The sequence below is a fragment of the Didymella exigua genome (genome assembly GCF_010094145.1).
Source record: "Didymella exigua CBS 183.55 unplaced genomic scaffold M421scaffold_7, whole genome shotgun sequence".
Lineage (NCBI taxonomy): Eukaryota > Fungi > Ascomycota > Dothideomycetes > Pleosporales > Didymellaceae > Didymella > Didymella exigua.
In genome coordinates, this window is record NW_022984781.1 from 358,509 (window position 1) to 378,681 (window position 20,173).

Genomic DNA, 20,173 nt, shown 5'->3' on the forward strand with positions numbered 1-20,173 from the left:
GCTGGGAGTCGGAGAGAGAGAAGACAGGATTGATGACGTTGGCGGCTGTGGTGTAGAGGGTTGCAGCTGCGGCTGAAGGGGCAAGTGCAAGACCCTGCCGTGCCTGCCCCACCTACCGGTACGACTTCGCGTCGCGGACGCGACTGCCTCTCGAGATTCTGGCGGGGTCACGACAACAAACAATCGCTGCCTTGCGTATCTCACAACTTGGACAGCACAGACTTGAAGCAGAAGATCGCAAAGTGTCCATTCAGCCAACATGTATGGCGAAACGGCCAACAAGCTGGTGAGCAGGCCTATTCACTCCCACCCTTGTCGTACTGACACTGCAGGTCCAAAACGCCAAACGCACACTCGCACTGCCACACCTGCCGCCATACCAGTCAGAGCTCATCAGATCTGTGGTGCGCGAGGTACGGGATCTGGACAAAGATGTAGCCTCGCTCCTCGCGCCGTACTCCGGTTCCTTCAACCCAGCCTCCTCGCCAGAGACTGCATGCGCCTTACTCGTCAACCACCTCTGCATGCGCCGCAACAAACGGTGCTTACTGGCGTACCACAAGGTGCGAAGTAACAAGCTGGAAGAGTACTGCTGGAATGGTGTGGATGTACTCGAGCAACAGACCCAGAAAGCCAGTGGCAGTGGTGCTGGAGAAGACGGTGCGGCAGGCGCAGAGAGCAGTCTGTCACCTGAGGAGGAGGAGTATGTGCGACAGTATAGTGATCTCCTGGCTGCCTACAAAGGTCAATGGACAGACATCGATCTGACTGGGAGTCTGGAGCCACCCAAAGACCTGTTCATCGATGTACGAGTGTTGAAGGATGCCGGTGAGATCCAGACAGAATACGGGTAAGTTTGGCATAGTTGCGACAGTCTTCTGACGCATTTTGGCCTTAGGATCTTAAGCTGACCAACCGCAGATCCATTACTTTGACCAAGAACAGCCAATTCTACGTACGCCACGGGGATGTCGAGAGACTGATCCAGCAAGGCTATCTCCAGCGACTGAGCTGAATCATTGCGAAGTGGGTAATGTGGACGACGATCTCACATTTGCACCATCACATTTGCACCATCACATTTCCATCAACAACATCTTACGTCTTGGCAACCCACATCAGGCCACAAGGCACTATTTCTGGCGCTTCTGTATGATCTACGCTCAAGGCAGACTTCAAAGAGTTTCCACGAGGTCCTCCCCAGTTCCTTCAGGATCCGCCTTTCTCGGACACTTTTCGAAGCCTGAGCCAAGATCAAGGGCTTTCCCCTTTGGGCGCCGTGGCAGGGTGCATGCGCTGCTTCCAACTAAGCCTGGTTCAGCTAAAGCAAGCAAGGACACAATAGAACGGAGAAGGTGAACGCAGGTACCCCAGCTTGAAGGACGAAATGCCACCGTCCAGGGCGTATACATGGCCCGATAACTCGGGTGAGAAGCCACGCGCATACTCTCGAGATGACGATACGCACGGATACAGACACTCGGTCCCAAACCACTCGATGAGTTGGCGGACAATCTAATGGCTGTCGCGGTTGTGCCGGCTCACGCCTGTCAGCACAAGAATGACTCGTCCAATCTTCTCTGCTCGGATGACGCGATGTTTCAAGAAATGGTCTGAGCAACACGGCGGTGTGTTGGTGTAGAGCCCACTGCCCACCGGGACGCTGAGCATCGAAGGCCAAACGCCACCATCTCGGTCCGAGAATGGGTCTCGGTATCCCTGGAGGTCTTCCTGGACAGGCAGTGCTGCGAGGGGCCGACACGAGCGTTGATGAGGCGCTCATATCGGGGATGACGATATCCCTGTTGATAGCCGCAAGCGAGCTCAGGCCAGAAACACGTTTGCCGCTTCTTGGCGTGTGTTTGGGCGAAGAGGGATTGTAGTTGGTACGAAGCTGTCAGATTGACGGTGTGCGGTGGGTGAGTGTCTCTAGGTACACGAATCTAGCGTTTCCAGTCTTGCTCTCAGTCTTGTATGCCTGCTTGCTTGCTTCTTGGCAACAAAGACATGCGTTGTTGTCTTTTGCATCTGGTGCTGGGTCTTTTGCATCTGGTGCTGGGTCTTTAAGGTCGGGTCAGGTCAGGTCGGGTCAGGTCAGGTCGGGTCAGATCAGGTCGGGTCAGATCAGGTCGGATCAGGTCGGGTCAGGTCAGGTCGGGTGCAGTCTTGACGTTGGAGAATTATATTGCCGTAGAGAATTGTGCTGCGTACGCCTAGACGCCGGCAAGGCACTGCTTTGCCTGTTGGTATTTGGTACATGAGTAACACGACTCCACCCCCCCTCGACATGCGCCGTCTACGTCTACGTCCACAGCCTTACCGTCCCGTCGGCGCCCGCGCTCACACACCACGGCTCGCGCGGATGCCACTCGACGCCCATGACGCCCAGACGCTGCCTGACCCTGTGCCCCCTGAGCACCTTGAGCGGGACAATGGTCGCGTTCTGCATCAGGTCGCCCACGACGTTGGCGTGGAAAATCTGCAGCGAGCCGTCGTCGCTCGCGTCGGCAAACAGCGGGTAGCCGCCCTGGTGGAAGGCGACGTCGCGAATCGCAGCGCTGTGGAAGCGCAGCGTCTTGTAGGGCTTGGTGGACAGATCGAGGTCGTGCCACAGCAGGCGCTTGTCGTAGGTGCCGACGAGCAGGTTGTCGCCGCCGGGGTGCACGGCGAGCGAGGAGATCCACTTTGCACCGGGCTGCAGGATCTTGACGAGTTCCTGCTTGGCGAGGTCGTAGGAGCGGATCGTGTTGCGGGTTGCGACGAAGAAGATGGCCTTGCTGGGGTGGAAGTGCGCCGTCTGCGCGATGCCTTTGAGGCGCCGGAACGGCAGCTGTGTCAGGTGCTTGCTGACGGTGTGGATGGCGACCGCCGAGGACTGGCCGCGCGGCGAGACGGTGGTCAAATAGTCGCCGCGGCGGTGCCAGGAGAGCGTCTTGACGGCGCTGCGGACCTCGATCTGGACCAGGACGCCTTTGCTCTCGAGCCTGCGCTCGGGCCGCGACCAGACGCCTGGCGGGGTCTTGGGCGCGTCGTCGGCGGGCGTCGGCTGCGACTTGGACGACGCGTAGCCCCACCCTGCGTCCAGCATGTCGCGGCTGTGCTGCTCGACGTCGGGCGAGAGGAGCGAGAAGGGGACGGCGAGGTAGACGTGCTCGCCGGCGGCGGCGGCGAGGATCGAAGCCTCCCTCACGGGCCGCCACGACACGGCGTCGACGGCTTCCTCCGACGACAGGCGCGCGCTCCACAGCTGGCGGCCCGTCAGCACCTCCCACACGCGCACGTAGCCGTCGTCGCCGCCGGACGCGACAAAGACGCCCAGCGGGTCGACCGAGACGGAGCGCACGCGGCCAGGAGGGCCGCGCAGAATGGCCGCGCACGTGGTCGGGAAGGGCTTCAGGTCTTCGGGGTCGGGCAGCTTGGGGAGGAGCGACTCGGGGTCAATGTTCAGCCGGTTGCGCCTGATGCGGGGCGCGAGGTAGAGATCGAGGCTGCGCTCGAAGCGCTCCTTGACGAAGGCGTCGTAGCCGGGCACCTTGCGCAGGGCCTCGTAGTTCTTGGGCAGAAACTCGCGCTCGCGGTCCTCGTCGTCCTGGTCGAGCCAGGCGTCGGCCTCGGCCCTGTCGGGCAGGTACTCGGGCGGCGGGTGGTACGAGGCGTCGTAGCCCGGCGGCGGCAGCTTGGGGGCCGCGAGGTGCATCGAGTGCGCGTCGCGCGGCTTCTCGTCGGCCCACACGTCAAACGTGAACTGGTCCGCCTCGTCCGTCTCCTCGGGCGGCCTGTACGGGGCGATGCGGCCCTCGCGGATCGCCTTGACAATCTTCATGACGCGCTTCGCCTCGTGCTTGGACGGCACGAAGCGGCGCTTGGGCTCCGGGGCGGCGCTGAGCGGCATCACCTCCTGGTTGACGCCGGAGAAGTAGGCAATCATGTCCGGGTACGGGTCGTAGCCGTCCTCGATGACCTCGTTGCGGGCGACCTTGTGCAGCACGCGCAGCTCCTCGTCGGTCAGGTTCAGCGGCTGGCCGGTGGCCGGGTCCGTCAGGCCGGTCCAGCCCTTGGGGATGTCGATGCTGTCCAGCAGGGCGTCGAGGGCGTCGCCCTTGGCCGGACGCATGATGCGCTTGCCGTTGATGTCGTAGCCAATGTGCGGGAACTCGTCGTAGTACTTGAGGTCAATGTTGCCAATGGTGTTGGTCTGCTCGGCGTCCGAGTCGTCCGACTCGTAGACGGGGTCGATTTCGTGGTACATGTAGCGCGTGTTGCCGTTGGCGTCCGTGTGGACAGTGTAGTTTGGCTCGAGGGTTTCGTCGTCGGCGTCCAGCTCGCCATTGTGTGTGTGGTGGCCGTCGGACGTCTTGAGGTTGCGCATCTGCTCGCGGATGTCGTCGTCGTTGTTGCTGTTGTTGTTGTTGCTGTTGTTGCTGTCGTTGTTGCTGCTGTTGTTGCTGTTGTTGTTGCTGTTGTTGTTGCTGTTGTTGTTGCTGTTGCTGTCGTCGTCGTCGTCGTCGTCTTCCTCGTCCTCGTCCGACAGCCCCTCGATGATGCTGCTGGCGTCGGTGCCATCCTCTTCCTCGTCCTCCCCGCTGCCCTCGGAATCGTCCTCGGAATGCGACAGGATGCCGTCGAGCAGCCCGTCGCCCAGCTCGTTCTCCGACTCGCTCTCCGGCGGCGGCGGCGGCGCCTTGGTGACGACCTTTCTCTTGCGCGGATTGACTGACATGTTGGGCGGCGGAACCGTCTGGTCGTGCTGCGCGCTCGCTGTCCAGCACCAGAACTTTTTTGGGTGGGTCCGCTACCGTACCGCGCTACTTGCTGCCACCCCTGCCTAGGGCACGACCGCACGACCGCACGACCCGCAGCTGCCTTTTGATTCCCGAGCTGTCTTTTCGTTCCCCGAGCTGCCTTGTCGTCCCCCGAGCTGCCTTGCCGTCCCCCAAACTGCCTTGTCGTCCCCCAAACTGCTTTTTCGTCCCCCAGACTGCCTTTTCGTCCCCCAGACTGCCTTTCCGCCCCCCGACTGCCTTTTCGCCCCCCCGAGCTTGCTGCACCGACCTGACGCGACGACGCAGCCATTCCGCCCGCCCGCCGCGTCCGCACCCACACCCTCACAGTACCGCGCCGCGAGCCGCCATGGCGACACGAGCTGATTCATCAAGGCACGACCGCGGCCGCTACTCGCCGCCCCGCCGCGACAGAGACCGCTCGCGGGACCGCTACAGCGACCGCTACTCGGGCACCAGCCGCCGCGACGAACGCCCGCGCGACAGAGACCGGGACCGCGACAGAGACCGCGATCGGGGAGGCCGCGACCGCCGCGACCGCCGCCATGACCGCAGAGACGGCCGTCGCTCGCGCTCGCCGGCCGCGCGCCGGAACCGGTCGCGCGACCGAGACCGCGGGGACCGCTACAGACGCGACGACAGGAGCCGCAGCCGCAGCCGCAATCGCCGCTCCCCCGACGACCGACGCCGCCGCTCCACCTCACGCCGGCCGGGCTCCTCGACGGCGACGCCCGCACCCGACAGCAAGCGCGGCGACCGTCTGGGCTCCGTCTCGCGCGCCGACCGCCTGAGCCCCGTCTCGCGCGCCGACAAGAGGGACCCGGAGGAGGAAAAAAAGGCCGCCCGCGCCGCCAAGCTCGCCGAGTGGAAGAAGCTCAACGGGGACCGTCTGGCCAAGGACAGGGGCGCCGACGAGCTCGCGGCCACGGCCCCCTCGACGCCCACCGTCGCGGCCACGCCGACGCGGGAGGGCACCGAGGAGCCCGCCAAGCCCAAGGCCCCGCTGAAGAGCGCCGCTGAGAAGCTCAGGCAGAAGCAGCCCGAGAAGTCGACCTTCAAGCTCGACGAGTCGGCCGCGGCCCGTCCGCTGGCAGCCAAGCCCGCCGGCAGGCCCGTCACGACCAGTGAGTCGAGCAGCCGGCTGTGGCACGACCAGCAGCTGACGCGCGCAGAACCGGCCGTCGCCCACCAGGCCAGAGGCAACGCCAACATGGGCGCCTTTGGCCTCAAGACCAAGAACGCGCCCGACGCAGACGCCACGGCGACCACCAAGAAGGCCTTTCTCGAAGACGACACCGACACGGGCAAGCGCAAGTTCCAGGCGCTCCCCGCCTTTGCCCCCATCGACGACGCCGACACGCTGCCGGACCCCGAGGAAGAGGACGAGACGGCCCTCGACGACATGGGCAGCGACGACGAGGAGAACAACGCCCAGCTGCAGGCCCAGCTCGAGAAGCGCCGCGCCGACATTGCCGGCGCCGGCGACGCCGCCATGGAAGACGCCCCCGCCGCGGCCCCCGCCGGCGCGGCCGACAGGATGGACGTTGACGAGACGGCAGATGCCCAAGAAGACGACGTCGATGCGCTCGATGCCTTCATGGCCGGCCTCACCGAGCCCGCGCCCAGCCGCTCAGCCCCCCAGGGCACCGCCATGTTCAACGACGACCTCGAGCCCGAGCAGACGTCGGTCGAGGCCGAAGACCTTCTCGCCATGAGCGCGCGCAAGAAGGCGAAGAAGGAGGCCCCGGTCATCGACCACAACAAGGTCGAGTACGAGCCGTTCCGCAAGAACTTCTACACGGAGCCCTCTGAAGTCTCCGCCATGACCCCCGAAGAGGTCGCCGACCTGCGGCACGAAATGGACGGCATCAAGGTGAAGCCCGACGACGTGCCGCGGCCCGTCACCAAGTGGGCCCAGATGGGTCTGCTCCAGGCCACCATGGACGTCTTCCAGAAGGTGCGCTACGACAGACCCACGTCGATCCAAGCGCAAGCCATCCCCATTGCCGAGTCGGGTCGTGATCTCATCGGCGTCGCCAAGACAGGTTCTGGCAAGACGCTTGGCTTTGGCATTCCCATGATTCGACACATTCTAGACCAGCGTCCGCTCAAGTCGTCTGACGGCCCCATTGGCCTGATTCTAGCCCCCACCCGCGAGCTGTCTCTGCAGATCAAGAACGAGCTGAAGCCGTTCCTCAAGGCGTCTGGCATCAAGATTGAGTGCGCCTACGGCGGAGAGCCCATCTCCGACCAGATTGCCATGATCAAGCGCGGCGGCATCCACGTTCTCTGCGCCACCCCTGGCCGGCTCATTGACCTGCTGCAAAGCAACTCGGGCCGGGTCCTGAGCTTTCGGCGCATCACCTACGTGATCCTCGACGAGGCCGACCGCATGTTCGACATGGGCTTTGAGCCGCAGGTTATGAAGATTCTTGCAAACGTCCGGCCCGATCGCCAGACGATCCTCTTCTCGGCCACGTTCCCCAAAAACATGGCTGCCTTGGCGCGCAAGGCGCTCAACAAGCCCGCCGAAGTCATCATTGGCGGCCGCAGCAAGGTGGCGCCCGAGATTACCCAAGTCATCTCGCTGGTCCAGCCCTCGTACGAGAAGAAGATCAACAAGCTGCTTCTGCACCTCGGCCAGCTGTTCGCCGAGGACGAGAACGCGCAGGTGCTGATCTTCACGGAGAAGCAGGAGACGGCAGAAGACCTTTTGTCGAAGCTCTTCAAGGCAAAGTACATGTCTGTCAACACCATCCACGGAGCAAAAGACCAGACGGACCGCAACGAGGCCATCAACGACTTCAAGCAGGGCGTCCTCTCCGTGCTCGTCGCCACCTCGGTTGCTGCTCGCGGTCTCGATGTCCCGGGCCTGGCCATGGTCTTCAACTTTGACTGCCCCACTCACCTGGAAGACTACGTCCACCGCTGCGGCCGCACAGGCCGCGCCGGCAACAAGGGCACCGCCATCACGCTCCTCGAGGACCCCGGCCAAGAGCGCTTTGCCGTCCACATTGTCAAGGCCCTCAAAGAAAGCGACACGGCCGTTCCCGACGGAGTCCAGAAGATGGCCGACTCGTTCCTCGAAAGGGCCAAGGCGGGCACCGAAAAGTTCTTTGGCGGCTTTGGAGGAAAGGGCCTCGACCGTCTCGATGCGGCGCGCGCCCTCGAGAAGAAGCGCGAGAAGCGCGCGCACAAGGTCGAGGGCGAAGACGACTCGGACGAAGAGCCCGAGCTCCCCGCGCTCAAGCAACCCGAAGTCGCCGGCCCGGGCATCGTCAAGCCCAACGACGCCGCCGCCGCCGCCGCCGCCGCCGCAAAGAGCGAAGACGACCAGCCGTCCTGGATGAAGCTCCTTAACTCCAAGATTGTCGTCCAGAAGACGGAGCGCCCGGACGCCTCGGCGAGCGGCAAGCCCATGTCGGCCAAAGAACGCGCCCTCGCCGCCGCCAACAAGGTCGACGGCCGCCTCAGCAAAAAGGGCATGATCCACGCCGGCCAGCCCATTGACAACAAGGGCCCGGACGCGGGTCTGTACCACAGCACCATTGAGATCAACGACTTCCCGCAAAAGGCCCGCTGGGCCGTGACCAACCGCACAAACGTCGCCAAGATCCTCGAGAACACGGGCGTCTCCATCACCACAAAGGGCAACTTCTACGCCCCCGGCAAGGAGCCCGGCGAGACGGACCTGCCCAAGCTGTACATCCTCGTCGAGGGCGATACCGAGAACGTCGTCACCCAGGCCATGATGGAACTCACCCGCCTCCTGCGCGAGGGCACCATTGCCGCCGAGGACGCCGTTACTGTGCGCGGGCCCACGGGCCGCTACAACGTCGTCTGAGTCTTGTTGTCCATGGCCTTTTTTTTTTTTTTTTTTTTTTTTTTTACTACGCGAGCATGGGCGTTTGCACAGACGGCGTTTGGCACTGCATGGGCGGCGTTTGGCACTGCGTGGGCGGCATTTGGCACTGCGTGGATGAACGGCGTCGAAGCGTGGACGGCGTTTGGCACTGCGTGGACGAAGGGCGTCGAAGCGTGGACGGCGTTTGGCACTGCATGGATGAAGGGCGTCGAAGCGTGGCATCAGTCTGGAATCAATGCATCCTCGAGACAAGAGACGCGCGTGTAGAAAATCACATGTCGTAAGTCCCGCCCCGATCTCCCCCGCGCGATACCGTTGATCTCGACCGCCCAGTCCCAGATGCGCGTCGTCACGACTCTGCGACAGGCCCATGTGCCTCGTGTTGATGGAACGTGGAGGGGAGTGCGAGTGCGGCAGGGAAATGGTCCAGTAGGTATGTGTAGGTATTTAATCGCGTTAATGAAATCTCGTCTCCACACCGAGCGCGTCCCATCTCACCCTTTCACTCCGCAGCCTCCCCCCGCGCTTCTCTACTCCTCCAGCCCCTCGATAAACCCCACCAGCCGCTTCTTCAGCACCACCCCGACCAGCGCACCCGTGCCCTCGGCCGTCACGCACAGGTACCGCAACCCCAGCTTCGCGAACATCTCGACTGCGACCTCGACCGGCGCCGAGCGGCACAGCGATAGCGGCGCGTGGTCGACGAGCGGGCTGAGGTCGAGCGCATCCGCATCTGCATCCGCATCTGCATCCGCATCGTCGCCCGCCGGCCCGAGGAGTCGCACGGCGCGGTCTGGCTGCGCGCACGCCAGCCCCGCGGCGAGCTCGGGCTGCGCCAGGTAGCCCTGCAGCACGGGGACGGTCGAGGGCGGCCGCGTCTGCACCAGCACCAGGCCTGCGTCCATCAGCCCCCTGCTCCTGAGCGCGGCGAGCTTGCGCTGCAGCAGCGATGCCGCGACGGTGTTGTTGCCCGGCGGGACGAGCACGGTGATGGCTGCCATTGTGCGCGCCGGCGGGATCAGCGATGAAACGCGCAGGTCCGTCTTGCGCACGGCGTGCAGAGCCACGTCGGCGTCGAGGAACGGGTGGCCCAGCACCGTCTGTGCCACGTCGTACACGCTCGCGGCCGAGATGGCGTCCGCGACCCACTTCGCGACCAGTATGGCCACCATGTTCGGCACCGCGTACGCGAGCTCGCCGCTCAGCTCCAGCATGATGACCGCCAGGCTGATGGTCATGCGGCTCACGCCCGCCAGGAACGCGGCGGCGCCCGCCAGCGCGAACATGCCCGGCGACGACACGGCGTTGGGCGCCGCGCACGACACCATGTAGCCGGCCAGCCGGCCGAAGAGGGCGCCCGCGTCCAGCGCGGGGATGATGACGCCCGACGGCACTTTGCAGCCGAACGTGACGATGCTGAGGACAAGCTTGGTCAGCGTCCCGTACGCCAGCCAGCCAACGTAGGCCCAGTTAATCGTCGTCCCCTCGGTGCGCGCTTCATGCACGCAGACGAAGGAATGCTGCGACGCGGGATCCGCGCAGTCGACGAGCACGCTCTTGAGAGCGACGTCGCCGGGCTCGCGCGTCAGCGGATTGGGGAACTGCAGCAGTGCCGTCGCCAGCACCACGAGCGCGACTTCCAACACGGGGTTCTGCTCGATCAGCGCAAGTCGGCGGAAGCGCCTGCTCCAGAGGAAATTCAGCTTGCAGAACAGGCCGCCGAAGATGCCGCCCGCGACCCCGAGGAGCATCAACACCAGGTAGTGCGCGGGCTCGTACTCGGTGCCGTAGCTGGTCTCGAACAGGACGAGTTTGCCCGTGCCCGTGGGGTTGAGCAGCTTGAGCACCATGGCGGCCGTCAGGCTGCAGAGGAACGCGCGCCAGAGGACGCTGCGCGGGAAGTACGTGCTGATCTGCATGCGGTCAGCCATGTGATGTGTTGCTTGCACGGCAGCGTGCGTGGCGGGGGCCTGCCTCTTCGTAGCTGAACAGCACGCCGCCGATGGGCGCGCCAAAGGCGACGCTCAGCCCGCTGGCGCACGCGGCGCTCAGCAGCTCGCGCATCTTGCGCCCGTTGGCGGCGTACTTGGGGAACTGCGAGCCGACTAGATGGCCCACGCACGTCGAGATGTGCACAAAGGGCCCTTCCTTGCCCAGACACATGCCGGTGCTCACGGCGAAGACGGCACCGAACGCTTTGATGACGAGTACCTTGAGGGATAGAAACGACGGGATGCAGAAGCCGCTCAATATGGTCTTGATCTCGGGGATGCTGTGGCGTCGTAAGTAGTCGACTTGGACTGTGTGCTGCTTGTGATGCTCACCCGCTGCCTGCGGCCATGTACATGACCTTTCCGGCTCCTGCACTGGATGATGGCGCCGGCGCACGCACACCAGCCGAGACGTGTGAGCCGCTCAGTCTCGCAACCGGTGGAGAGGCAGGCTGCTCACCGTCCTCGTCGGCGGACGGGAGTCGGGTCCTCGTCAACATGGTTGCGCTCGAGCTGATGGTGCCAAAGATGAGTGCTAGCGCAACGTAGACTGCAAAGCTGCCGGCATAGCCAGTGGACCAGGCGCGCCAGGCACTGCAGCTCGGCTCTACACCCCGCGCATCAGCGAGACGAAGCTGCGAAGGCGACGCACTCGGTGCGTGCGCGCGACAGCAGTTCTCCCGGCTCTTCCACGGGCTGGTGCTGCAATACCCCGTCTTCCAATCTGCTACGGTGGCGACGGCGACGTCGACGAGGAAGGCGACGAGAGCTGTCAGAGCGCCGATTATGACGACGGCGATCCATCCCGAGCAGGCGTCGAAGAGCGCAAGAACCCTGTACCGCAGTCCGGGAAGGGAGTCGATGTGCCGGAATCTGTACGAGTCTTTGACCTGCTTGAGTCAGTGCCACGCCACAAACGACTCCAGGACATTTGTACAAGATCGTGGAGCCAGTCGATCGTCGTGTAATCATTATACGGCAGGCGTTCGCCAACCGCGCTATCGATGCGTTGCTGTTCCTCTTTCAGTGGGCTGGAGGATATCGTCGAAGCCGTCTCTAAGTCCTGATCGTGTTGCAGATGAGACAATCGACGGCCGTGCAGAAGCGGCGTCCGCTCGCTCCCGGCCTCAACATCCGAGGGCATGGCTCGAGGCTGCGAAAGGGCAGCGTGAGGAGTGCTTCAGACATGCTTCTGGGTTATCCGGGTAGATATGGGATCGAGCGTTCGAAGCCACCTCAGGTGCATGCACAGTGACGCTGCCGTATCTTTCAAACCCTCGCTTATCAACCGTCGAGCACGATTGACTGGGATTTGACCTGGGGAAGACGCTCGTGGTCAGGGTCCAGGTATCGAGGCTTGAATGCGGAGAGATAAGGAGCCGTGCAGGCGTGGAGGGCCTCGATGTGATAGGCGCAGATCGTGTACACAGCGCTAGCCGGGTGGGCGCGTTATCGGTCGCATTACGGCTGCGAAGACTATCAGTTGCGGTGCGTAGCTCAGAACATGCAAGCAAAAGGCGCTGGACACAGTCAAAGCAGGGAAAAAACCGTCAGTGCGGACGAGAGGTGCTGAGAACAGTACAGGGAATACAAGCAGAGCTACAGCGCTATATGCTTACATACGTTACGCGAGACAAGAACACGCTCTGATGTCCAGACCAGATGCGCCAGGGGACCTAACCTACGCCGCCATGTAAGAGAAACCGAACCGCGGTCCAGGCCAGAGTACATTGATATTGCCACTTGCGCGCCGGTTCGACCGACTCGAGCACGGATCCACGAGATGTCGAGGAACCAAGGAAATGTCGTGCAAGGAAAAATACAGTCGATGCTGCTTCAGAATCTAAGCTGCCTTCGCGAGTACCGCCGTTTCGCGGGCGTACCTCTGCCTCTCGGCCGCACCTTGGTCTTCGAATCGCTGTCATGTGGGTCAGATGACGTTTTCCAAAGACGTGGAGTAGAACATACCTGCTTCTCACCGGCACTCAGCGCCTTCCATTCAGCGGAGATGAGCCGGGCCCTCTCCGGAACGGCGATGCCGTGGAAGTCTGAGCTTGCCTGGCGTTCGGCGAAGAAGAAAGCCCAGGCAGAGCTCGGGCGCTTCGGCATGCGGTCGTCCTCGATGGGCTGGGTGTGCGCGACTTGCCGCTTGTATTTGCCCGCGAGCTTCTTCCTGAGGAGGTTGCGCGCGTTGTTTGCAAGACGGATCTGCTCGGGCGTGTGGGACTTGACCCAGGCGTTGTACTCGGCAAGCCGGGCCTCGTTGCGCTCAGAGGTCAGATGGTTGTATTTCTGGGTGGATTGTCAGCACGAACATGTGGGGGTATTGGGGTGTAGTGTGTACCTCGCGCTCAGCAGGCGAGATGTCCTTGAAGGACGCTGCGCTCTGGCTCAAAGCTGCCTTTCCGGCGCTCCCTTTGACCTGTTCTGCGATGTAGACGTTGAAGGTGGAGATTCTGTTGCGGGCAACGGGCTCCTTGAGCGCGACCTTCTTCAGTTCCCGGACCACGGCCTTGAGCTTCTCCTCATCTGTGAGCACCTTCTTGGGCTTCTTAGCCGGCTTCTTGACCGGCTTCTTGACCAGCTTCTTGACCGGTTTCTTGGGCGCGGCCTTCTTCTTGGTCGTCTTCGCCTGGCTGCCTGGGGCCTTCTTCGCGACGGCCGTCTTGGTCACCTTCTTGCCCGCTGCCGCCTTCGCCTTGACGGCCTTCTTGACCGGCGCGGCGGGGTCCTTCTGGGCCTTGGTGGTGGCGTACGAGCGCGTCTGGAGCTGAATCACGTGCGCGAGAGAGCGGACGGGCAGCGAGAGGCCGCTGCGGGCCGCCTGGACGAGGGTCGCGAGCTTGGGCAGGTCGTGGGCAGCTTGCTTGGGCACCCCGGCCGCCAAGCGGCAGAGCGCGCCGCGGGCCAGCATCGCGAAGGTGTGTGGTCGCGTTGGCGGGTGTCGTGTCTCACGGAGCGTCTGACGAGCGGCGCCGGTGCGGATGGCGAGCAATTGGGCGAGGGCGGTTGAGGGACGGTGGTGTGGCCGTCCGGATTGGGACGCGAGACAACTGCCAACCTCCCGCCTTGGAAGCTGGGGCCCTTGCATAAGCGACGCGATCGGCGGGACCGTCAACAGCCAAGCCAAGGAGCACAACCCACCCATGCCCACAACAGGCCATTATTGGTGTGACGCCATCGCCTGAGTTTGGGCTTGAGCTTGAGCTGGAGCTTGGCCTTGAGATTGGCCTTGAGCTTGAGATGAATAATCCTTCTCGATTGCATGCAAATGGAATAAATGTAATCAAAACAGTCGCCAGGCTGCAAAATACCGCCGCCCGTCCGCAGCTCTACATGCTGTATACACAAAACAGACGCGTCCATCTTTTGCCGGGTAGTCTAGACCAGAGCAACTTTTGCACAGGGCGCCAGACAGCAGTTCGGATAGTGGTCGCTGTATCGTCTATTTGATCTCGTAGCTGTTGTCGAGTTAGCAAGGCACAATGTCGCGCGCGAGGGATTCATCTTACCTCCAGGGGTGCTCCTCGTCGCCGTACTGGATGGCCTCCATCCACTCCTTCATCTGCTGAGCAATTGGTCCCGCCTCGACATGGTCTTCAAGACCGCAGTTGACGAGGCGGTTCTTCCAGCTGATCTTGCGCACGGGGCTGACAATGGCGGCAGTTCCCGCACCGAAGACCTCCATCATGCGGCCCTCGTCGGCGGCAGCAGCCATGTCCTTCATCGTGAACTTCTGCTCGAGAACCTTCCAGCCCTTGGGCTCCAGGCGCTCCCTCGCAAGACCCAGGATCGAGTCTCGTGTGACACCGGGGAGGATGGTTCCGTCGAGCGGCGCAGTGAGCAGCTCGGGCTGTCCGGTTTCCTTGTTCTTGATCGCAGCGAACAGGTTCATGGTGCCGACCTCGGTGACGTACTCCTCCTCGCCGAACAGCCAGAGGTTCTGGTGGAAGCCGCGGCTAGCAGCCTGCTTCTGGGGGACAATGCAGGGCGCGTAGTTGGCACCCAGCTTCTTGTCACCGACACCTCCGGGCCACGCGCGCACAGCGTAGTCGGTGGCCTCAAGCGATATGGCCGTGAAGCCTGTAGGGTAGTAGGGACCGACAGGTGAGGCGATAACGTAGAGAAGCGCGGAAGCGGGGGGACCGACGCCGAGGGTGCGCTGGGTACCGATCATGGTCGGACGCAGGTAGAGCGAGTATCCGCGTTCGCTGCACCGGCTGTCAGCTTCTGCTTCGTGCAGACATTCGTCATCGCATCTTACTCGGGGATGAAGCGCGCATCCTCCTTTACGAATTTGCCGATGAGGTCGATCAGCGCATCAGGGTCGAAGTTGGGCAGCGCAATGCGTGCCGATGACGTGTTGAAACGGACCATGTTCCTGTCCGGCCTGAACAGTCTGATGGCGCCCTTCTTGTCCTTGTAGGCCTTCATGCCCTCGAAGCACCCGAACGCATAGTGGAACACGCACGTTGCCGGATCGAGGCTCAGGTTCTGGTACGGTGTGATGCGCGCGGGGAGCCATCCTTCCGCTGCTGTCCATTCGATCGAGAGCATGTGATCTGTTGCTTTTCTTAGCCATCTGCCCAGCCGTGACGCAGCTGAGCCATCTACCCGTGAAGTTGCGACCGAAGAGAAGGTCCTTCGGCGCCAAGAGGTCCTTCGGCGAGGTTGTCCTTGTGATGCTGAGCTTTGTCGGATCAATGTCCTGAATCTTGTTGCCAACAGAGGCATCAGCGTGGATGCTGTACGGGCGCTGTGTCCGACATCGCAGCGATGCGCTGAGCGGTGCAGCTTTCGAGCGGAAGGCGCAATTGGAGAGCGAGGAAAGCAGCCTCGAAGATCTCTGCTGCAACATGGCCATGTGAGTTTTGCCGGGCTGTGGAGGGAGAATGGGGCTCAAGTGCGTCGGTCAAACTGACTGTCCTCCAAATGTTGCAGGGTTCATCGGCAGACCGCCTCGGCTCTACGCGCCGCTAACGGCGCTTCAATCATTGGCCCTTGACGGACAAACCGGGCATCTCTCCCATGTCCGCAGAACAATCATGCAGTCATTGAGCAATCGAGTCAGAGTAGATAGTGCTGACGTGGTCAACAGAAGGAGGATGCATTCAGTGTATTCGAGCGATTACAATCACCAATTACTACTAACAAGGTCATCTACAATGTGATATGATATCATTCAAACATGCTCGACGGCCGTTACATACCCCAGACCTTCCTGGTTTCTTGCCTTCCTCCACCCTACCGCTCGTTCGACGACTCCTCTGCCTCCAGTGCAGCGGGCTTCCCAAAGTTCGTCGGCGCATAAGCGCTCCTTTCCCTGATCTTCGCACCACGGAGGTAAAACCACACAGGCACAGGCACCAGCAACGCAGCCAGGATACCAAGCAAAGTGGATGCCCACTGAATGCCCATGCCCTCGAACATCTGGCGTGCAAAGAGAGGGAAGATGGCTCCACACAGACTACGCAGGAACGTGTTGGCGGCGATAGCGGAGGCGGCGAACATGAGGTAGGCGTCGACAAGATAGTTGAGCGCTTGGAGGAAGATGGAGAGGAGACCGAACCCGGTGAGAAGACCTGACAAAGTGGGGACTGGAGGTTGTCAGTAAGAAACCTCGAGTGAGGTTTGAAGGCAATGGAGACCTACCAACCCAGTGAACGTTCGGGTTGTAACCGGTCCATCCAAACCAAAAGAGACCGGCAGAAAAGCATACACCACCAATTATGACCTCTGGTAGACGCCATTCAGGGATGGGGATGTTGTTGTTGGCAGCGAGCTTCTTCTGGTAGCCGGACTGGCGCGCGAAGATGAGAGTTCCGGCAAGAAGCTGACCAGTGATCATGCCAAAGAACGGAAGACCTCCAACACCGAGGTTCATACCATGGACACCCTGGAATACCAGTGGGTAGGCTGTGAGGAAGAGGTAAAGCAGCCCGTAGATGAAGGCCATGTAGATACTGAGCAGCAGCACAATACGCTCGGTGATCAGCATTTTCAGAGGCCTGGAAAAGTTCTTCTGGACCAGTTCTCGGAAGTCGATTTCGATCTCCTCCTGTTTGGCGTGGATGCCCCAGTTCTTCGTCCTACGGCGGAGCTCGGAGGCCTTTGTGATAAGGATCTGTGGCGGATACGACTCCGCGAGAAAGAACAGGTTGCAGGCAAAGCAAAAGAAACCCATGAAGGATACAACGTACTCTGTCCAGCGGTAGCCGAGGTCAGACATGACGATGAAGCCACCGATAAAGGGCCCCATTAAGGGACCGGAGAAGACTGTCATAGAGAAGATGGTGATGGCCATTCCACGGGTGCGGTTGTCGAACATGTCAGAAAAAACAGCGGCGACACAAGTCAGAGGACAAGCACCGAAGAAGCCACTGAAGAATCGACAGATCAGCAGCGTTTGCAGGTCCTTGGAGACAGCTACAGATATGTTGAAGATAGAGAATCCAAACGACGCGATGACAAGCGGCAGTCGTCTACCTTTTAGTTCTGACAAGGGGGCCCTGGGTGGAGTCAGCGTGCATCGTCCCCGATTGTAAGAATCCACTTACCACAGGATAGGACCGGTCGCAAAACCCAGAACGTAAAGCGAGGTTGCCAATGTTGCGACAACAGACCCGACACCGTAGATCTGCGCAATAGCCCCAGTCGCCGAAGAGATGATACTCGAACCAAACGCCGCCGTGAGCGTAGTAAACCCAAGCATAGCAGCGGTGGCAAGCTTCTTCTTCAACGGCCAATTCTGAGCATGCATGGGATCATCATGTCCATCGAATTCCACTACATATGCCTCTCGCTCCGGTAGCGGTGGTGGGTATGGCTTTCCTGCTCCAAAGGCGGGCAACGGCTTCCTACTCGTCCTACTTCGCAAGCTGGCGCCTACTGTTCCTGAGTGTTGGCTCCGCTGGGTGTGGATCCGGCTCAATGCTGACTCGTGACGCTCAAGTCCTATAGCCTCATCATGTTGTGTTGGTATGCGAGACATGGCTGCTTCGCGCTCGATGTCTGATGCCTCAGACGACGATGTGGAGGAGCTTGAAACGGTAGCTGTCCGCGCAATCTGTTCACGACCTTCCTCCTTCTCTGGGTCCACGGCAGGAGGTCCAAAACGGTCGGGGCTGGCATCTCTTTCTGCCCGCTCGATGTACTTGTCAACCTTATTCTCGACCATCTTGACTGTGAAGCGTCGCAATCGGCGCGCTGGAGACGCAAGGGCGCAGCCAGTAATATAACTTCTGACAATCCCGTGAGTCCGACTGACTCCAGGGCTAGCGGGTGTCCGCGCTTGTGATCGGGCACCAGTTAAGTGCGAGGTGGGTCTGTTTAATGTTATAGCCTCCAGGAGCTGATTGCGCGAATTCTCTCAATATTAGATGTGGGGAAGTGGAAGCGATTGAGATCTTGTTAAAACAGTAGAAATGCGCTGTCTGTTTCGACCGTTCTGAGCGAATAGTGCTGTCGGTGTCAAAGAATCGAGGCAATGCGCCTGCAGGGACGTATGGCCAGGTCTCGCTTTTTGACAGAAGGTTGGCCTCTCGCGGGACGCGAAAAGGGGCGAGATCAAAGAATCGCATGCTCCACCAACGTCGGAACATGCGCAATCTCATTTCTTCCTGAGTCTATTGAGTACGAATTGAGTCTTATCGTGCGTCTTGAAGATCTGCAGACGTTGGAACTTGCACCGTGCCATGAACGGCGCTCAAACGGCGCGCTGTCAAACCACATTTCAACGGCGACGTCACACACCAGAATACCGGTGCCCTCTGCGCGAACAGTCGTTTGGCGCCAATTAATGCTGCAGTGAATCATATCAATACCCACAAGACTCAGATCGTGGCGAAGCTCAGGTCTCAGTCAGCAGCGGACTGCATCTCCTACAAGCATTTGCAGAATTGACATTGCACATCTTACACATTTCGCGCCGGGCAGTGCTCGCCACCGAGTAACCTTCTGGAAAGTCGTTATGAACCGATAGAATCTTCGAGCCGGGTTTGAATATTTTGATATTGCAGCAAAGCAAACGTACCGAGTTGCCTGTCCTGGGCAATGGTCCTGGAAGCACCATCATCACAAGATCTCAAATAAAGCACATCACAACAGCGAAGTGGGGTTCTGAACGTTGGGTGTCTCTGCAATGCAGAGAAGACCAACTTGTTTGTCAGTCATGATTCTGTTTTGTCGTCTAGCGATGCTCATTAAGACGTCAATCCGTGACCAGGCCCATCATTAACTTCATAACAGTAAACTTTCGTCTACAACTTCTGCATGGCAATGACATCAGTGGACTGGACGTGGTCCTCGAATTCCTCAATCTGCTGCTGAAGCTCATCGAGAGATACCTTGTCGTCCTCGATCACCAAGTTGATCTGGAGCTTCTTGATACCGAAACCAACAGCGACCAGCTTAGAGCCACCCCAGACCAGACCGTCCTTCTCGATGGAGAGAACGTTGGCCTTGAGCTCATCCATGTCTGTCTCATCATCTGCACGCTGTCAGTGTCTGCAACTTCCACCATTGGCACAGTGACTTACCCCAGGGCTTGACGTCGAGGGTGACGATAGACTTGGCAGCAGGCTTTACCTTGCCGGCCTTCTTCTTGTTGTACTCGGCAAGACGCTCAGCCTTGATGCGCTCAGCCTCCTCATCGACCTCATCATCGGAGCCGAACAGGTCGACCTCGTCGTCGTCGTCCTCAGCCTCCTTCTCGGGGGCGGCGGCGGGGTTAAGTGTGAGCTCGCTGGACTCAGGGCCATAGGCGGTGGCCTCCTTGGTTGGGTCACCCGGGAGAGTCTCGAACTCGCCCTCGAAGGTGAGGATGTGGTTGTACCACCTCCAGGCGTAAGGGAACTTCTCGGGGGCAGGGATCTGCTTGATCTGCTGGAAGACCTTGACGTCGGCCTGCGACGGGGTGTAGCTGGTGATCGTCAGACTATTACTCTGCCAGATACATCGAACAGAAGCAGTAGTAACGAGAGGTAAGTCAGAGTTGCGACAAGCGCTGTGGTTTTGTATTCAGATAGCGGGGTCTTAAGCCGCCTCATTAACACGGACCAAATGTTCTCATCATGGAAAGAAAGAGGGATTGCGGTGGTGTAGCAAAAACACAACACACGAGTATCGTGGTGGGGTAGCAACTTACCCAACGATGTAGCTGCGGGTCTTGACCCAGTTGTTCAGGAGGGTGAGACCTGCGTCGGAAATGAAATCGGTGAAGCCCATATTTGCGATTGTGTAAAACTCTGGGAGAGGGAGTATGGAGTCGCGTTGATGTTGTGGAAGAAGGGGGGCAGCAAGAGATTTTGGCGCAAGACTGGGCGCTAGCGATTTTCCGAAGCCAAGGCCAGGGTGGGGCTGAACGCACGTGCTTTCGTACCTGCCTCCAGCACGTCGGGCGCCCCTGCCAGAGTCAACATCCCCAGTCGACACTGTATCTGGCGCATCGAGCTCTGTGGGCTGTACTGACTGTCCCCTGGTAGCCTGTATCATTTGCGTGCTTGAGTCCTGTCGGGAAGCGTCGCGCGACGTCGTAG

General features: G+C 60.7%; 9 protein-coding genes across 9 annotated transcripts; 3 read left to right on the plus strand and 6 right to left on the minus strand.

The window, feature by feature from the left end:
- Nucleotides 1–259: 259 nt before the first annotated feature.
- On the plus strand, nucleotides 260–1,015 carry M421DRAFT_99373 (DNA replication complex GINS protein PSF1; the record flags this gene model as incomplete). Its single annotated transcript, XM_033598747.1, has 3 exons — nucleotides 260–286; nucleotides 333–850; nucleotides 922–1,015. 3 exons carry the CDS (start codon nucleotides 260–262, stop codon nucleotides 1,013–1,015), a joined length of 639 nt encoding a protein of 212 aa, XP_033451019.1.
- Nucleotides 1,016–2,020: 1,005 nt separating this feature from the next.
- M421DRAFT_358508 (ribosome biogenesis protein ERB1) lies at nucleotides 2,021–4,772 on the minus strand. Its single transcript, XM_033589650.1, has 3 exons — nucleotides 4,564–4,772; nucleotides 4,483–4,507; nucleotides 2,021–4,412 (listed from the first exon to the last, which is right to left on the minus strand). The coding sequence occupies exons 1-3, from the start codon at nucleotides 4,718–4,720 to the stop codon at nucleotides 2,303–2,305; spliced, it is 2,292 nt and encodes a 763-aa protein (XP_033451020.1). The 5' UTR covers nucleotides 4,721–4,772; the 3' UTR covers nucleotides 2,021–2,302.
- A 986-nt stretch (nucleotides 4,773–5,758) lies between these two features.
- On the plus strand, nucleotides 5,759–8,894 carry M421DRAFT_358546 (DEAD-domain-containing protein). Its single transcript, XM_033589651.1, has 3 exons — nucleotides 5,759–5,905; nucleotides 5,954–8,811; nucleotides 8,851–8,894. Exon 2 carries the CDS (start codon nucleotides 5,992–5,994, stop codon nucleotides 8,623–8,625), a length of 2,634 nt encoding a protein of 877 aa, XP_033451021.1. The 5' UTR covers nucleotides 5,759–5,905; nucleotides 5,954–5,991; the 3' UTR covers nucleotides 8,626–8,811; nucleotides 8,851–8,894.
- A 181-nt stretch (nucleotides 8,895–9,075) lies between these two features.
- Nucleotides 9,076–10,905, minus strand: M421DRAFT_418253 (Clc chloride channel). The gene has a single exon (XM_033591717.1). It carries the CDS (start codon nucleotides 10,575–10,577, stop codon nucleotides 9,177–9,179), a length of 1,401 nt encoding a protein of 466 aa, XP_033451022.1. The 5' UTR covers nucleotides 10,578–10,905; the 3' UTR covers nucleotides 9,076–9,176.
- Nucleotides 10,906–10,924: 19 nt separating this feature from the next.
- On the plus strand, nucleotides 10,925–11,305 carry M421DRAFT_358453 (uncharacterized protein). Its single transcript, XM_033589648.1, has one exon. It carries the CDS (start codon nucleotides 10,986–10,988, stop codon nucleotides 11,184–11,186), a length of 201 nt encoding a protein of 66 aa, XP_033451023.1. The 5' UTR covers nucleotides 10,925–10,985; the 3' UTR covers nucleotides 11,187–11,305.
- A 1,175-nt stretch (nucleotides 11,306–12,480) lies between these two features.
- M421DRAFT_3069 (uncharacterized protein) lies at nucleotides 12,481–13,551 on the minus strand (the record flags this gene model as incomplete). Its single annotated transcript, XM_033589164.1, has 3 exons — nucleotides 12,481–12,555; nucleotides 12,606–12,929; nucleotides 12,982–13,551. The coding sequence occupies 3 exons, from the start codon at nucleotides 13,549–13,551 to the stop codon at nucleotides 12,481–12,483; spliced, it is 969 nt and encodes a 322-aa protein (XP_033451024.1).
- A 262-nt stretch (nucleotides 13,552–13,813) lies between these two features.
- Nucleotides 13,814–15,559, minus strand: M421DRAFT_418254 (branched-chain-amino-acid aminotransferase). The gene is made up of 4 exons (XM_033591718.1): nucleotides 15,252–15,559; nucleotides 14,902–15,199; nucleotides 14,150–14,848; nucleotides 13,814–14,098 (listed from the first exon to the last, which is right to left on the minus strand). Exons 1-4 carry the CDS (start codon nucleotides 15,499–15,501, stop codon nucleotides 14,083–14,085), a joined length of 1,263 nt encoding a protein of 420 aa, XP_033451025.1. The 5' UTR covers nucleotides 15,502–15,559; the 3' UTR covers nucleotides 13,814–14,082.
- Nucleotides 15,560–15,881: 322 nt separating this feature from the next.
- M421DRAFT_99389 (major facilitator superfamily) lies at nucleotides 15,882–17,814 on the minus strand (the record flags this gene model as incomplete). The annotated part of the gene is made up of 3 exons (XM_033598748.1): nucleotides 15,882–16,234; nucleotides 16,290–17,146; nucleotides 17,195–17,814. 3 exons carry the CDS (start codon nucleotides 17,812–17,814, stop codon nucleotides 15,882–15,884), a joined length of 1,830 nt encoding a protein of 609 aa, XP_033451026.1.
- Nucleotides 17,815–18,895: 1,081 nt separating this feature from the next.
- M421DRAFT_99390 (elongation factor 1 beta subunit) lies at nucleotides 18,896–19,862 on the minus strand (the record flags this gene model as incomplete). The annotated part of the gene is made up of 3 exons (XM_033598749.1): nucleotides 18,896–19,125; nucleotides 19,175–19,557; nucleotides 19,783–19,862. 3 exons carry the CDS (start codon nucleotides 19,860–19,862, stop codon nucleotides 18,896–18,898), a joined length of 693 nt encoding a protein of 230 aa, XP_033451027.1.
- Between the last annotated feature and the right edge of the window lie 311 nt (nucleotides 19,863–20,173).

What these genes read in the sequence shown, in the direction of transcription:
- M421DRAFT_358508 (XM_033589650.1), bottom strand. Translation starts at nt 4,720, where the DNA reads ATGTCAGTCAATCCGCGCAAGAGAAAGGTCGTCACCAAGGCGCCGCCG. An exon ending in CGGGGAGGACGAGGAAGAGG is followed by an intron (nt 4,508 to 4,563) that starts ATGGCACCGACG and finishes GACGAGGAAGAC; the next exon opens with GACGACGACGACGACGACAG. An exon ending in CGACGACGACGACAGCAACA is followed by an intron (nt 4,413 to 4,482) that starts GCAACAACAACA and finishes CAGCAACAACAG; the next exon opens with CAACAACAACAACAGCAACA.
- M421DRAFT_358546 (XM_033589651.1), top strand. Translation starts at nt 5,992, where the DNA reads ATGGGCGCCTTTGGCCTCAAGACCAAGAACGCGCCCGACGCAGACGCC.
- M421DRAFT_418253 (XM_033591717.1), bottom strand. Translation starts at nt 10,577, where the DNA reads ATGGCTGACCGCATGCAGATCAGCACGTACTTCCCGCGCAGCGTCCTC.
- M421DRAFT_358453 (XM_033589648.1), top strand. Translation starts at nt 10,986, where the DNA reads ATGTACATGACCTTTCCGGCTCCTGCACTGGATGATGGCGCCGGCGCA.
- M421DRAFT_418254 (XM_033591718.1), bottom strand. Translation starts at nt 15,501, where the DNA reads ATGGCCATGTTGCAGCAGAGATCTTCGAGGCTGCTTTCCTCGCTCTCC. An exon ending in CTTCGGTCGCAACTTCACGG is followed by an intron (nt 15,200 to 15,251) that starts GTAGATGGCTCA and finishes GAAAAGCAACAG; the next exon opens with ATCACATGCTCTCGATCGAA. An exon ending in GATGCGCGCTTCATCCCCGA is followed by an intron (nt 14,849 to 14,901) that starts GTAAGATGCGAT and finishes CAGCCGGTGCAG; the next exon opens with CGAACGCGGATACTCGCTCT.